This window comes from Stomoxys calcitrans, chromosome 4 (assembly GCF_963082655.1).
Source record: "Stomoxys calcitrans chromosome 4, idStoCalc2.1, whole genome shotgun sequence".
NCBI lineage: Eukaryota > Metazoa > Arthropoda > Insecta > Diptera > Muscidae > Stomoxys > Stomoxys calcitrans.
The window spans coordinates 131,537,825-131,553,102 of record NC_081555.1 but is presented as its reverse complement, the minus strand read 5'-3'; the positions used below and the strand labels follow the sequence as shown (position 1 = coordinate 131,553,102).

General features: G+C 37.5%; 4 protein-coding genes across 6 annotated transcripts in view; 3 read left to right on the top strand and 1 right to left on the bottom strand.

The window, feature by feature from the left end:
- Positions 1-783: 783 nt before the first annotated feature.
- LOC106082630 (gametocyte-specific factor 1 homolog) lies at positions 784-1,635 on the top strand. The gene is made up of 2 exons (XM_013245254.2): positions 784-1,062; positions 1,124-1,635. The coding sequence occupies exons 1-2, from the start codon at positions 874-876 to the stop codon at positions 1,460-1,462; spliced, it is 528 nt and encodes a 175-aa protein (XP_013100708.2). The 5' UTR covers positions 784-873; the 3' UTR covers positions 1,463-1,635.
- Positions 1,636-3,802: 2,167 nt separating this feature from the next.
- Positions 3,803-5,300, top strand: LOC106082629 (uncharacterized protein DDB_G0283697-like). Its single transcript, XM_013245252.2, has 2 exons — positions 3,803-4,245; positions 4,309-5,300. The coding sequence occupies exons 1-2, from the start codon at positions 4,072-4,074 to the stop codon at positions 5,071-5,073; spliced, it is 939 nt and encodes a 312-aa protein (XP_013100706.2). The 5' UTR covers positions 3,803-4,071; the 3' UTR covers positions 5,074-5,300.
- Positions 5,301-8,351: 3,051 nt separating this feature from the next.
- On the bottom strand, positions 8,352-10,160 carry LOC106082628 (uncharacterized). Its single transcript, XM_013245250.2, has 4 exons — positions 9,932-10,160; positions 9,758-9,860; positions 9,236-9,691; positions 8,352-8,771 (listed from the first exon to the last, which is right to left on the bottom strand). The coding sequence occupies exons 1-4, from the start codon at positions 10,069-10,071 to the stop codon at positions 8,418-8,420; spliced, it is 1,053 nt and encodes a 350-aa protein (XP_013100704.1). The 5' UTR covers positions 10,072-10,160; the 3' UTR covers positions 8,352-8,417.
- A 1,445-nt stretch (positions 10,161-11,605) lies between these two features.
- The window catches only part of LOC106082626 (N-glycosylase/DNA lyase), a 91,406-nt gene continuing 87,733 nt past the window's right edge, over positions 11,606-15,278 (top strand). For all 3 annotated transcript variants that reach the window (XM_059366986.1, XM_059366984.1, XM_059366985.1), the window contains exons 1-4: positions 11,606-11,758; positions 11,817-12,149; positions 13,630-13,747; positions 13,807-14,172. In XM_059366986.1, coding sequence (XP_059222969.1) covers positions 11,676-11,758; positions 11,817-12,149; positions 13,630-13,747; positions 13,807-14,172 — 900 coding nt within the window. In that variant the 5' untranslated portion in view covers positions 11,606-11,675. The remainder of the gene's footprint in view (positions 11,759-11,816; positions 12,150-13,629; positions 13,748-13,806; positions 14,173-15,278) is intronic.

Here is a 15,278-nt window from a genome sequence, read left to right as displayed (position 1 = left end):
TTGTAGTAAATCTAAATGACAATAGCTTCAAGCCTGATCGGCTGATCGCTTGGCTTAACCTTATTCAGGGAATCCTGGTGTACAATCAATATGCGTGGTAGAGTGTTTCTTTTTTAAATGGAATTTGACAGGATTCCGCCTGAAAAGCTGAACAGAATACTCAGGAATGGTTCAAGGCGGATTTAAACAGGTGGTCTGACGCGAAAAGGGGTTAACAGCCGGCCAGATTTGACAGTATTAAGATGTCAGATTTATGTTTGCATTCTCTTTGCTGTTATCTTCTTTCGCATATTCTCTGCTCATGCACACATATGCCCACACGCATTCAAATTTATTTGCGTGTGTTGGCAAATCGAAGATCGGCTTGACGGCAAGATGGTGGATTGCACCATATGATTTGTGGTCGTTGTACAGACGAGACCGCCTTTAATTGTTTCGCCATGGGAGAAATTAGAGAATAACATAATCGTTAGTGCAAACGATTTTTTTCGACATATTTAACTAAACGATATTCGTTGTTGTTGTAGCAGTGTGTCGTACACTAAGGCGGCAGCCCTTGCCGATGAAGGAATCCATCGGGTCAATCCGGTACGTACAACCGGCTGCCATGGGATTGGATACGATATTCGTTATACAATATGTTACAGTATAGGGGTATTGATAGTACGCTCTACCACAGTACTTGTGTAGGTATAAATATTAAAGTGTGATCGTCCCATAAACAGTTTTATATTCTTTTGACGTTTATAAATAATGCATTGGCAAGTCTAAAATGAGCGAATAGTTTTTTCTATTTACCGTTGGTTTTCATTTTGCGGCATACATTCTAAACATTTTATTCTACAAATCGGTTTCTCAGCTTTGCAAGTTAAAATGAATGTTCCAATTACCGCTGTGGGATCTGAAACCGAGTTGCTCCAATGTCCTTACGAGGTATCGCATTTGATAATGCGTAAACGTATGCAAGTCCATTTAATACGATGCCGAAAGTCTCATCCTAAGGCTGAAGTCGTAACGTGTCCATTTAATGTTACACATCGAGTGAATAAAGTCGAATTGGAGGTAATTTTCCAATATTACAAAGTGATATACAACGTGTCTAAAGCATTATCAATATTTCCAGTGGCATCTATCAACTTGTTTTGAAAGAAAAACATTTGAAAGTTTTAGAAATCGTCCTGCTGCTGTTGTGGGATTGTCATCATCAATTGATCGAACTTTCTGTGTAAATAATGACACCAATTCTAGTGTATCGTTCGATACTGCAAATGATGTTACCATAGTTGGCGCTGAATTTGTAGAGTCATCCGAAACGTGGGACGATGACCCAGAAGTTCCCAGTTATAATCCTTTGGAATATATCACCAAATCTGATGTTCTACGTATTCCAGTGGGTTTGTCCCCATCTGAGCGTTCTGCTTTTCGCTTGGCCGAACGTAAGCGTTTGCAATCCCTGAAGTGATGTTTTTAATCAGTATATTTTGATCAAGTACCAGTGTTATACTTCAATCATTGTCGTTTTACTATAATATTAATTTAATGGAGTTAAATTTTGTTTAAGTTAACGTTTAAATAGTTGTGTACTTTAAACTTGATTGAATTAGTTTTTTTTATTTAATTAAAACAACCAATATTAGCCTGTAAAACTGTGGTTTTCTTTGAATTGCACGAGAACATCATATTTCTAATTTAGATGTTATACCCACTGTACGAATTTTCTGCGAAATCAAGTCCCAACATTTGGGCATCGCTGCGTTTGATATCTATATATAAATAGGGTCTGGTCTGAACCATACTCGGCACGGATGTAAAGTGGTTTTGCACATGTCACTATCTAAATTTCATCAAAAGGGTTCAAACATACAAGGGCCGGCCCATATCCAAATATGGTTCTATCTGGACCCTAATTGGCAAGGACATCGAGGAAGTAACAGAATTCATTTTGTCAAATTCATCATTTAAGGGCCCAAGACCATACATCTGGAAATTGGTGTATCTGGCAACTATATCAAAATATGTTGGACCTGAACTATATATATTCGGCTTTCGAGGTGCCTTAAAAACTCAATGTGAAATTTAATCGAAACCGGGTAACAGATGCACCTTTTGTAGACCTGAGACCGCAACTGGAAAGATGTTTCTGTATATGGCAGCTATATTTAAATATGATACGATCTGAACCATACTCGGCAAGGCATATATGTTTTAACACTTCTACTTATGAAAAAAGCGTCCAAGAGTTAGGTTTAGTTTAGGTTTTAGGAACAGTCTGCAATCAGACTCAAACATTTTCGTCCATTGCGATGCCGTTGAACCAGTCAGATAGCTTACGAAAGCCTACATGTGAAAGTTCACATCCGCTAATTAAGACAAGTCCTCAAAGAACTTCTTGTCAGAGCATATTTGGCAGAAATGATTACTGCAACCTTTTTTCTATCAAGCGGACAGTGACCTATCATGACGTACACAATGAGCGTTCATCTGTTTTAGCCAACAATAACAACAAAGCCATAAAAGTTTTCAAATTTAGTTTGTTTTACATAATCTTATTGAGTTTACAGCCACCAATTCGTGACCATATTTTATCCATTGTCCTTCTTTAGACCTTACATCAAAGAATTAGCTTGAATTTGTAATGTAGTTTCTAGTCTTACAAGTCCGTCCGCTCTACAATTATCTGGATATCTCTGTAATCATCATGTTTGTCAATTTGAAAGATCTGTGATAGTCAAAGGATTTCCAAGGATTTTAAAGCTGCCTGGATGTTTGAGAAGATATTTATAGCAACTGTCGTTAATAGATTATATCTTAGCCATTATATCTCCGCCTGATACACATTCTCACTATACCCACGTTGTCGTCCAGTCTGGAACCATCCCTATAGATCCCTTTGTTCCACTTATTACCTGGGATATTCAATCAATAGTGAATCCTGCCTGGTATTTTGGGTCTCGTATAAAGAATAACACAGTGCCTGTAACCGCTGCTTATATTTACCTGAATGCTTGGCGAAACAATTAAAGATGATTTCATTTGTACAATAACCACAAATCACAAGATGCAATCCGTCATCTTGTCATCAAGCTGATAGGGGTTTTGCCAACGCACGCAAAGAAATTTGTGTGTGTGTATAAGTGTGCAGAAATGAGCAGAGAATATGCGACAAAGAAGATAACAACAAAGAGAATGCAAAAAATCGGACATCTTAATACCGTCAAACCTGGCCGGCTTTTAACAGCTGTTTGCGTGAGACCACCTTTTTAAATCCGTCTTGACCTGAATGCAATGTGGCTATCAAGGCGGACACACACACGCACTAAAAATTCTTTGTGTGTGTTGGCAAAACGTCGATCAGCTTGATGGCAAAATGGCGGATTGCACAATATGATTTGTGGTTGTTGTACAAATGAGACCGCCTTTAAATGTTTTGCCATGTGTGGCTATGATACTCAATATCACAAGGAGAGTTATTAGCACCTTAAAACATTCAATTGATATTACGTTCTCGCGGCAATCGCTTCTTTATACCTGAACGACCTTGCTCACCTACAGGAGCTTGACAAGGATAGTTACCTTCACTTGCAAATATGTATGTGGCTACAAACCCATCGATGCAAAGAAAATTTCGTGCAGATTTTGGGAATTAATAATAATTCCCAAAACTTTTTATTTCCTGCTACGATACGCTGCTACGGTTTAACTAATTGCTTTTCCAGTTAACAGTTTGTAATTCCATATATCGTAAGATGTGAACTTGACATATGCTTGAAACCATTATCAGCTGATATCAACAAATTTAAAGATCGTATACGATAACTTAGACCTTTGTCAAAGTAATTTTTCTGATAATTGTGAATAGCGACGCTTACTTTAACGAATAACTTGTTGTGCAGAAAGCATTTTCCAACATCTGAGCGGCAAATTAACCACACTCGAGGTAAGCCAAAAAAAATATATTTCCATCCAAAAATAAAATCTATTCCAACATATTCGGCGAGTTTTGCACCACATTTTTAGACCCATCAAAACAAAGAAAAATAAAAAGAAAAAAAGCAAAAATCGTTATACGAAATGATGTTTGCAAATGATGACGATATGGTGGAGTGTCCTTACAACAATTCACATCGCATGCTTCGAAAGCGCTTGCAATCACATCTGCTGAAATGTCGCATTCAGTATCCGGATGTTGAGCTAAGAAAATGCCCATTTAACCTCTCGCATTTGATACCTGAGCCGGAATTTACGGTAATAAGATTTAAATGTTTTCATTTCACACCAAATTTTATTTGATTTTTTTTATCAAATTAGCACCATGTGACCAATTGTTCAGATCGTAAACTAATAACTCAGTACAAATATGATGCACCCGATGAAGTTATTGAAGAAGAACATCCAAAACACGAACCAATACAAAGCGAAGAAAACTGGGATGATACTGATGTGCCCGATTATGATCCAACAAAATACGTAGAGAAAGCTGATGTTATTAGGCAGCCCCTTGGTCCTACGCCCTCTTTGCGTAAAGCCTTCATAAAGGAAGAACGCAAACGTTTGGGAGATGCGGACAGCGATGAGGAGGAACACGCTAGAGGTGAAGATTGCATTAATGATGGCCAATCTTTAAGAAACAACGCAGTTGTCAGTAATGGCTCTAATTTACGTCGCTCACCGGGATGTAGACCAACAAACACAACTTACAATTGTGATGATGATCCCTACTATATCAGTGAACCTATTCAACCTAAACAACGTTCACGCTCACGCTCACCACAACGGTCTTATCGGGATGGTTCTCCTGTTAGAGCAAATAAGAATCGTTTTACAAAGTCGTACCGAGATCGTTCGCCTTCGGGTTCACACAGATATCGGTCGCCTTCCCGTTCACATCGAGATCATTCGCCTTCTCGGTCATACAGAGATCGTTCCCCTCGCTCATATAGAGATCGTTCGCCTCGCTCATATAGAGATGGTTCTCCCACCCGCCAGCGAAGAAATGACTCTAAGCGTTATAGAGATAGTTCACCAACTAGTAGTGGAAACCAAAATCATGGTCGTTACAACAGAAACTATTGAAAACCAAGTGTCGCAAATTTGAATTTTAGATTGGACAATTTATGAAACACACATTTCCATATACAAATATTAACAAAAAACGTAGAAAGTTCTACATTTATTTTTTAGATATTATTTAAAATGATAAAAGGTTATCACTGTTATTCACAAAACTTTATGTAGATTTTAAGGCTTCTTTAAGTTTTGTGAATAGGGCCGTATATTTTGTAACGTAACATGATTAGTTATTTTCATTCTTTAAGAAGAAAAAATACTTATTTGCTGTCATATACGTCTTGTATCATTGAAATAAACTGCTTGAAAAATTAATATTTTCAGTTTAAAAAAATTTTTTTTTTATTTTTGCAGTTTTTAAGAAAACTGAAGCCTGCCAGGCTCTCCACTTGTGGTTTAATAAGGATAAAAGGGTAGCAAATCTGAGTTCTTTCTGCGGCTTAAATTGGTCCCAACCGTATGACAGCCAGTTGTACGTACCGGATTGACCCGATGAAGTCCTTGTTGCTGTAGCAGTGTGTTGTACACCGAGGCGGCAGCCCTTGCCGATGAAGAACTTCATCCTGGTACGGGATAGTTTAGAGCAGCACACAGGTTGGAATATTGAGGTTCGATCTGTGTGGTGACGGGTGCAACCACAGGCTACGGATGGGGGAATGCTCCACATGAAAATGTGAATACAACAAAAAGAACTCCATCGGCTTAATCTGGTGCATACAGCCAGCTGCCTTGGGATTGATGAAGTCCTTCATCGACAAAGGCTGCCACCTCAGTGAAAAACACAATGCTACAACAACAACAACCAATATTGGTCCAATATTACAACCTACCAGGAGAGAAGAAAATGAGAAGTTAAATAAAAAAGTTTGAGACCCAGAGCCGAGATAGGCAGATGGAGAAATGAAAGGCGAAAGTAGGGAACAAGCGCCTATCCGGCACGTATGAACATGGCGTCCCCTATCTGAACAACACCTAAAGCTGAGCTTGTGCTTTGCAGCATTATCGTCAAGTTAGGGAAGTCAAAGCCATGGGGTCGCCTCATAGTACATTTTAAAGAAATTGTCAATTTATATACCAAATCAAATTTTTTAATCCATATCACTCATGTATTAGAAAAGTGCAAATGCAAAAATGGACATGAAAATTCCATTAAAGAACAGCGGCAAACATTCCATTCCATTAAAGAACAGTGGCAATATCAATGAGTGCTATCCGATTCAAGTTTAAGCTCAAAAGCGGCGTGGCGCAGTGCGACACCTCTTTGGAGAGAGTTTTACATGGCATAGTACCTCACAAATATTGCCAGCATTAGGAGGGGAAAACCACCGCTGAAAATTTTTTCTGATGGTCTCGTCAGGATCCGAACCCAGGCGATCAGCGTCATAGGCGGACATGCTAACCTCTGGGCTACGGTGGCCTGCAGACCGCGTGTCATGCATTGGGTATATACTGCAATTGTCAGACATATATTGCTATATGGTGTTATGGTCTAGTGGACGGCGCTTCAAAAGTCAACCTACTGCTCAATACTTAACCGGATCCAAAGGATGGCCTATTTGTGCATCACAGCCGCACTGAGGACGACACCATCTGATGCACTGAATTTAATGCTTCATATTATGCCTCTGGACATTGTGGCTACCCAAAGTGCAGCGACCACTGCCGTAAGATTAAGGGAGTTTTCTCATTGAATACAATGATATCCTATGATACAATATCCGATGTTCCAGGCAGTGTGGACTACACTGCCTGGCTTATCTGGCTAAGATATAATGTCATTACGACGATTGGCATAAATATCTTTTCAGATGGCCAGGCGGCTATTAAATCCCTGGAAAACGTATTTCTGAACATAAAAATCGCCCTCGACTGTCGCAGATCTCTCAACGAGATGGCTGACCAGTTAAAAAGTCATCTGTTCTGGCTGCCGGGCCACAGAGATATCCCAGGGAACTGTAAGCGGACGAGCTTGCCGTACTAGGAACTACCCTACACATCCCAGGGATACTGGAATCTGTAGGTATGCCTCTAGCGATATGTAAGCTAAGTTTTCAGGACCAGGCCCGACGGACAACGAATGATAGATGGTCACAAAGAGGGGGCTGTGAGCATTCCAAAACTATGTGGCCTAATCTAGACTCAAAGAGGTCTATTGCTTTGCTGTCATTGGCTAAAACAGACGGTTTAGTCATTGTGTCCGTCATGACAGGTCACTGTCTAATCGGAAAACATGCTGACAGACTAAAGGTTGCCAGCAACGACTTTTGCAGGAGCTGTGAGGACATCGAAGAAGACGAGACTATAGAACACCTTCTGTGTGTGTGTCCCGCACTAGCAGTCAGAAGGAGTTCTACTTTAGGTTCTCATTTCTTTGAGAACCTGTCTGATTTAGCGGATATGAACTTTCGCAAGTTATTGGGCTTTTTAAAGCGATCTGGATGGTTCAACGGTAGGAACTCGAAGGCATCTTCCTTCTTCCGTTCCTGTGGTATCACAATGGACGAAAACGTGTAAGTGAGTCTGATGGCAGACTGCCACTTAAACCCAACCTAACCTAAAATCCACTTTTTTCCTTAGATGGTCATAAAATATTCAGAAAACAGATTTTTTGTTGTGAAAACATAGTGGCAAATGAGATGGAAAGATTTTTTTTTTTTAATTTTTGCTACTTATGCACCAAATAATGTATATATGAAATTTCCTCAATCGGACAAGGGAATCGAGGGTCAGACGGTAATGGGTTAATGTTTTAATAGAAATGTAGGTTCAAGGAAAAAAGAAAATTAAAAAAAAGCTGACAATACATGTATTAGAAATGTTTATTTAAGGCAATGTTTAGTTTATATATTAATGAGTCCTTCGTAGTTAGAATAGACAGTTTGTTTAATATGCTTCCTAGCACTGTCAGAGTGTTTAATATCTCCAGCCACACTTACCGCAAGAATCTATTGCTGTGTCTTGAGACCGTGTAATTATATTTGTTGAAAGCTTTTCGTGATTTTTCTTCTGCATCTTTCTTCATTTGAAAAATTGATTAACATGAATACCATTTTTCTTTCTGGTATAAAGCATATTTATAAATTATTACCTAACAACGCAATTTTTAAGTTATGCCATTCTTCAAGCACATAAACGACATATAAAAGAAAATCAAATTGACATTTAAGCCTGTTCATGGCGTCACTTTACCCCTTGAAACAACTTGTGTTATTACACGGAATTAATTGTTGGACTTTGTTTTTAGGGGAAGTCAAGACCAACACCATAACATACAAAATTATATGTTGTCGTCATTTTCCATGGATGTTTATATTTAGTAAAACTCCTTTTTTCATATTTCACTGGAAATTTTATTCTTGTGGTTGAAAATGTGTATTTATATCGGTGGTGTATGTCTGCAGATCAACAGTTGTTTGTGTCCCTCCATCTTGTGGTTGTTGCTGGATTGTTATTTGATTTTGGCCATCTAAAAGGTTTATCAGCGTATTCTGATTGACTATATTAACGTTGTTGGATATATTTCCTGTTGTGGTGTTTGAAAAATCTTGCATAGCTAAATTATTGCCGTCCGATGTTGATGGCATTTCAAAAATATTCATAAAATCGCCCTCTTGAAATTCTTCTTTTTGCATACTTTGACTTTCTTTCATCAGTTTATCGTATTCCTGGAATACACCATTAAATTCTGCTATTTCCAAGCGATTCTAGAAAAATGCAATCAATTAAAATAAAGCTATTAATGAAGTAACATTAACATCATATTTTTTCGCCGAACATCACATTAAGGAATGGTGCGGAGAATTAATGTCTTATCAAAATCAAGTGAGGGCCTTTAATTGTTGAGCTTAAACCTTAAATGGACAACATTTAAGGTTTAAGGTTTAACATCATATTTTTTTGCCGAACATCACATTAAGGAATGGTGCGGAGAATTAATGTCTTATCAAAATCAAGTGAGAGCCTTTAATTGTTGAGCTTAAACCTTAAATGGACAACATTCGTTCATATGATAGAAACCTCCCTCCTGCTTCTTAATGGGATGTTCGTGGGAAACTGCAATTCCAATGCTCTATTGCAAGAGATATCCATAAGGAAACAAAAACATACATATTTCTGCTTTCATGTTTAATTACTTATGAGTGTTTGTGGTCAAATGTTTTTAACATACCTTTGCTATCAAATGATGCTTGAAATAATTGTGGACTTGAGTCAAGGAATTATTGGTCATAGAATAATAAGCCTTCTCTAGATTTTTAACTTCAATGTCACGTTGTGTTTCCAATTTTTGATCATTTGCATGGACTTCTCGAATAGTTTGCATTAGATTCAATATAAATTCCTCACAAGCATCGGCAAACAGTATGAGAGCAGATTCTGCGGTATCTGTAAAGCCAGCCACTCGCATTTGACCACATACTGCTTTACGCAAAGATGCTCTACATATATCTGAAGTTATTTGAGGATAATGTTGGGGTACACCTTTGGCGAAGTTGGTATCTTGTGGTGGAACAAACCATATAGGTTTAGTAAATTTATCATCTGTCACAAAATTGGCCACATTCTCGGGTGGGAAATTAACCTCTGGTATCATTTGACATGGATTCAATAGATAGTTTGAAGTACCCTATAAATGCAAAAGTGGTCATTGCAGATTTTATACTTGATTTTTTGATGTCGGTAATGATCTTACGGATTTATTGGAATAGGTGTCAATCAGAGATTGTAACATCTCGGTTTGCTTCATCACCTCTATAGTCTGTGTAACCAAAGGATTTTTCACTTTAACTGTTACACTTTGAAAGAAAATGAGCGTAAATTCGCAAAAATTTATAAAAACAAAATAAAATTAGTTTTGTATGCTTACTTTTTGCTCACTTCGGCCGGTAGTTGATTTTGAACTTCGGATAATTTCAGCCTTTTTGCACTTACGGGGACCATTTTGGTCAACTCATTCTGTTGCGTCTTTTCATCTTCCTTAAACTCGCCCCAAAGATTTCGGGGCATTTTAATCAATAATTTATATTTTATCAAATATGTCGCATAAGCAGAAATAATTGTTTATCAACAAAACATTTCACAGGTGTTGACGCCACAAAGTACTGGCATACCTTAAAAGTCGTTCAAACGTGAAGATTTGTAGTACAATATGGTACAATGTGGTATAATTAAAGGCTCTATTACGCGGCATGTAGTTGTCTTATGATATGTCAAATTTAGCCCATGTTGAGTTGTACATGTCGTGTGATACAAACGAAACTGACATATGAAAATCACTTTTCAAAGTAGCACATTTAATTTCTTTCGATTAAAGAGTGCTCTATTCCATCTGACAAAAACATAAAGAAATCAGCTGTTTTTGTTGTTAGTCGAATGAAAGTAAACCCAAATTAAATTGTTTCACAAATTTATGATTTAACCAGCTTTCTCACAACTTTAACAACAATACCATATGGTTTTTATGTGTTGTATAAATGAGACAACCCTTAAATAATTTAGCCATGTTCTTGTAATAGCAGTTTGTTGTGTTCCAAGGCGGATTTAAAAAGGTGATCTCACGCAAACAGCTGTTAACAGGCGGCCAGGTTTGATGGTATTAAGATGTCAGATTTTGTTGTACAAATGAGACCACCTTTAATTGTTTCGCCATGGTTGTGTTCTATCTTTCGTCTGCTTGATTCTGTGAAGGTCCAGGAACTCTGCGACTAAGATGGGGTGCGTCCACAGGGATCTGGGTATGAGTCGAGTCGGTTTGGCTGGGTAGTTAAACAGGTGACGTATTTCGTGAGGTCCCTGGTTACAATCGGGACATACATCTTAGACGTCGACATCAATCCTTGCTCTGTAGGAGTTGAGGCGGCGGCATCTGCCGGAACGTAATTGAGCCGAACTACTCTAGTTTGCCGGAGGAGGTCAATTTTTTCAAGGACTACATTAACCCGGTAGTTGTTGTTTAGACCCGCTTGATATGCCGCTTGATCTAGAGGTTCTCTCGTGTAGCGCTGAACCTCACTCTCTAGATCATATAGATCTACCTTAAGGTTTCTGGGCGGTGGATATCTATCCACAAGATGATGATTTTGGTTGGTCTCTGCGATAACATCCCAAAAAGGAACTGCTTAGACAGCATGTAGTTATGTCTTCGCACTGGTAAGATCTTTGTCTCCTGATGGTAGTGGTCTACATGAGAACTGAGGAGACAGCCCGTCGTTTTGACTTTATCGCAAATTGCTGTGATATGTGGGAAGAATGTGTACGAGCTTTTAAATGTGACGCCAAGTATTTTGAGATATTGGTTAAATTTTTTCGCAACAATCTCGAAAGCTGAGCATAATACTCTGCTATATGTGATGAGATATTAACGATAGTATTGATTATGTCGATGTTTATTATAAAAAAATACCAAATTTATCGAATGCTGCGTTTATCGATAGTTTGCCAGCTCTAGTCACAAGTGCACATTACGTCAGTATGACTAATCGGTCACACTACAAAGTTATCAGCTGTTTGAAAAATCACATTTCATGGCGGGCAATTTTTTCGCAATCTTTTCAAAAGCGTCCGTTTTTCAACATCTAAAAATTAGTTTTCGTTTTGTATGTTAAAATAAAATGTTAGAATTACAAGGCAGTATTGCAGTTAACGAAAATGAATTAAATTTAGACTTAACATTATTAGGAGGTCAAAGTTTTAGGTAAGACTCGCCTTCGATTTGATATAGCGTATTCCTTATAGTTTTTTTTCTATGAAAGATGGGAAAAGTTGCAGATTACAGATAATGAAAACTTGTGGAAAGGTGTCGCCTGTAATGCCTATTGGGAGCTGAAGCAAGATACGAAGAATTTGCATTACAAGGTTTATTCGGAACCATTGAGCACCAAACATGACAACGTGTTTTATGAGAATTTGTTAAAACGGTATTTTCGACTGGATTTCAACTTGAACAAAAACGTGACACAGTGGCGTAAGTCGCACCCACATTTTCATGAAATTTCGGGCAATTTAAAAGCAGTACGTGTATTGGATCAAGAACCATTGGAAAATATTCTCTCATTTATATGCAGTCAAAACAACAACATCAAAAGGTAAGTAAGGCGGCAGCTTTGCCCAAATTAGATTGTCAAGACAAACGAACTATGTGTGGCCTCAGTAACAAGCGAAACACGCTTCTAAAAATATGCTTTAATCCCATCACAATTGTATTGAGGCGGCTTATCGGCCGGATTCCAGTGGACACATGACTATGTATAAGGGTTTGTTTAATTTCATCAGTTGCTAGGGGCGGGAGGCCACCGTAGCGCATTTAGCATTTCCGCCTATGAAGCTGAACGCCTGGGTTCGAATCCTGGCGAGACCAGAAAAAATTTTCAGCGGTGGTTTTCCCCTCCTAATGCTGGCAACATTTGTGAGGTACTATGCCATGTAAAACTTCTCTCTAAAGAGGTGTCGCACTGCGGCACACCGTTCGGACTCGGCTATAAAAAGGAGGCCCCTTATCATCGAGTTTAAAATTGAATCGGACTGCACTTATTGATATGTGAGAAGTTAGCCCCTGTTCCTTAGTGAAATGTCCTCTTATTGCTCTCCAAGTTTTACCGCCAAGTGCTCGATCGAAGTCCTTGTTTGTTGTTGTAGCCACATGTCTATATGCGTAGGTGGCGAACCTCGTCTAGCTTTTATAGGTGAGCAAGCTTGTTCAGGTCCAAAGGACCTATCGCCGGAAGAACATGATGGTCGTTCGTTATTTTAAGGCGCCAATAACTCGCCTTGTCTTATCGAACATCATTGGCACTCAGTTTTTATGCATCAGCTGGTGCCGCGCGCCCTCTCCCTAAGACTTCCCGCTCAATACCGCTGGTTGTCCCTGACTGCAATTGCAGTTACTCCGTATGAAGCATTCCACTATCCGCAACCAGTGGACGCGCCCGGTAGTTCGCAGTTAAGCTCTCGTGATAACTATGAACACCATACGTATATCGGAGCTCAAAGTTCTATCCTGTGTGGTGCTCATAGTTATACCGTGCCGGCATCCTTGTTTGTGATACCTGGTATTTGAGGTTAGTTGGTGTTCAGAGTAGTTGCGCCTTCGACTCAGATTCTGCTTTCAGAGCACTTTCACCGTACATTGAGTAAACAATGTGACCGAAATAGTCGGTAAGGCAGTTGAGGTAGACGTCTAAAGCGTTGACCTAAAGCTACACACAAGTAATTCGCGAGCCAGCTTTTCAGTCTTGCAATTACCTCAAAAAGCTTGGCATGACTGAACGTATGAAAAGCCTTCCGAAGGTTCGAGAACAATCGATTGGCGCTCTTTGCCCTGGTTGAGAAGCAGTAGTAAGTAGGAATTTTCTGTGAATACTTAATAAAGATAAATTTTTCCCTACAAAATCGTACAGCAAAAAGTAAAGTCCTAAAATTTTCATGAACCGCTAGTTCCTTCCATGTCTAAATAATTCTAAGGCAACTAACATTTATTTGAGTTCAAAACACTATGTTGATCGGTTGTAATAAGGAATTGCTAAAGGCCTATATTTTTTTTTAATTAATAATTTTTATTATTTTTAGAATTTCAACAATGATAAACTGGCTTTGCTCAAATTATGGCAATAAAATCGGCAACTTCCATTCAAAAGATGAATACTCATTTCCTACACTGGAATCCTTAATCAAACACCAAAATGAGGTTGGTTGAATTTAAAACAAAGAAATTACGTTTTTATTAACATAAAGTATATATTTTAGCTGGAATCGAGATTACGTTCTGCCAAATTTGGATACCGTGCCAAATTTATAGCTCAATCTGTAATGAAAATTAATGAATTTGGTGGTTATGATTGGTTTGAAAAACTGCGAACGCTTCCCTATAATGAAGCCCGCATCGAACTTGCAAAGGTACCTGGCATAGGTTTTAAAGTAGCCGATTGTATTTGTCTAATGTCTTTGAATCACTTGGAATCAGTGCCCATTGATACACACATTTTTAAAATAGCTCAGAGTGTGTATATGCCACAACTTCGTGCAGTTAAAGCAGTCACACCAAAAATTTACGAAGAGATAGCCGAAAAATTTCGTCAGATATATGGAGCGTACGCGGGCTGGACTCAGGCGGTAAGTTCGATATAAACAAATTGTTTCTAAAGAAAAAATTAATGAAATCTCCTCTAAATATATTTAATCTATAAGCTATTTTTTCGAAAGACAAAATTTCTCTAAAGACAACATATTTAAAAAATGTTGTAAAGCAAAATTTCTAGGAAACATTCTCCAAGATAAAATTTCTGAAAAAACTCGCATGACACAATTTGTACAAAATTTTCTGTAAAGACAAGCAATTTTCTTCAAATTTTCTCTAAAGACAAAATTACCATGACACATCCTTTAAGACAAAATTTCCATGAAATTTTCTCTAAAGACAAAATTTCCATGAAATTTTCTCTAAAGACAAAATTTCCATGAAATTTTCTCTAAAGACAAAATTTCCATGAAATTTTCTCTAAAGACAAAATTTCCATGAAATTTTCTCTAAAGACAAAATTTCAATGAAATTTTCTCTAAAGACAAAATTTCCATGAAATTTTCTCTAAAGACAAAATTTCAATGAAATTTTCTCTAAAGACAAAATTTCCATGAAATTTTCTCTAAAGACAAAATTTCCATGAAATTTTCTCTAGAGGCAAAATTTCCATGAAATTTTCTCTAAAGACAAAATTTCCATGAAATTTTCTCTAGAGACAAAATTTCCATGAAATTTTCTCTAAAGACAAAATTTCCATGAAATTTTCTCTAAAGACAAAAATTCCATGAAATTTTCTCTAAAGACAAAATTTCCATGAAATTTTCTCTAAAGACAAAATTTCCATGAAATTTTCTCTAAAGACAAAATTTTCTCTAAAGACAAAATTTCCATGAAATTTTCTCTAAAGACAAAATTTCCATGAAATTTTCTCTAAAGACAAAATTTCCATGAAATTTTCTCTAAAGACAAAATTTCCATGAAATTTTCTCTAAAGACAAAATTTCCATGAAATTTTCTCTAAGACAAAATTTCCATTAAATTTTCTCTAAAGACAAAATTTCCATGAAATTTTCTCTAAAGACAAAATTTTCTCTAAAGACAAAAATTTCCATGAAATTTTCTCTAAAGACAAAATTTCCATGAAATTTTCTCTAAAGACAAAATTTCTATGAAATTTTCTCTAAAGACAAAATTTCCA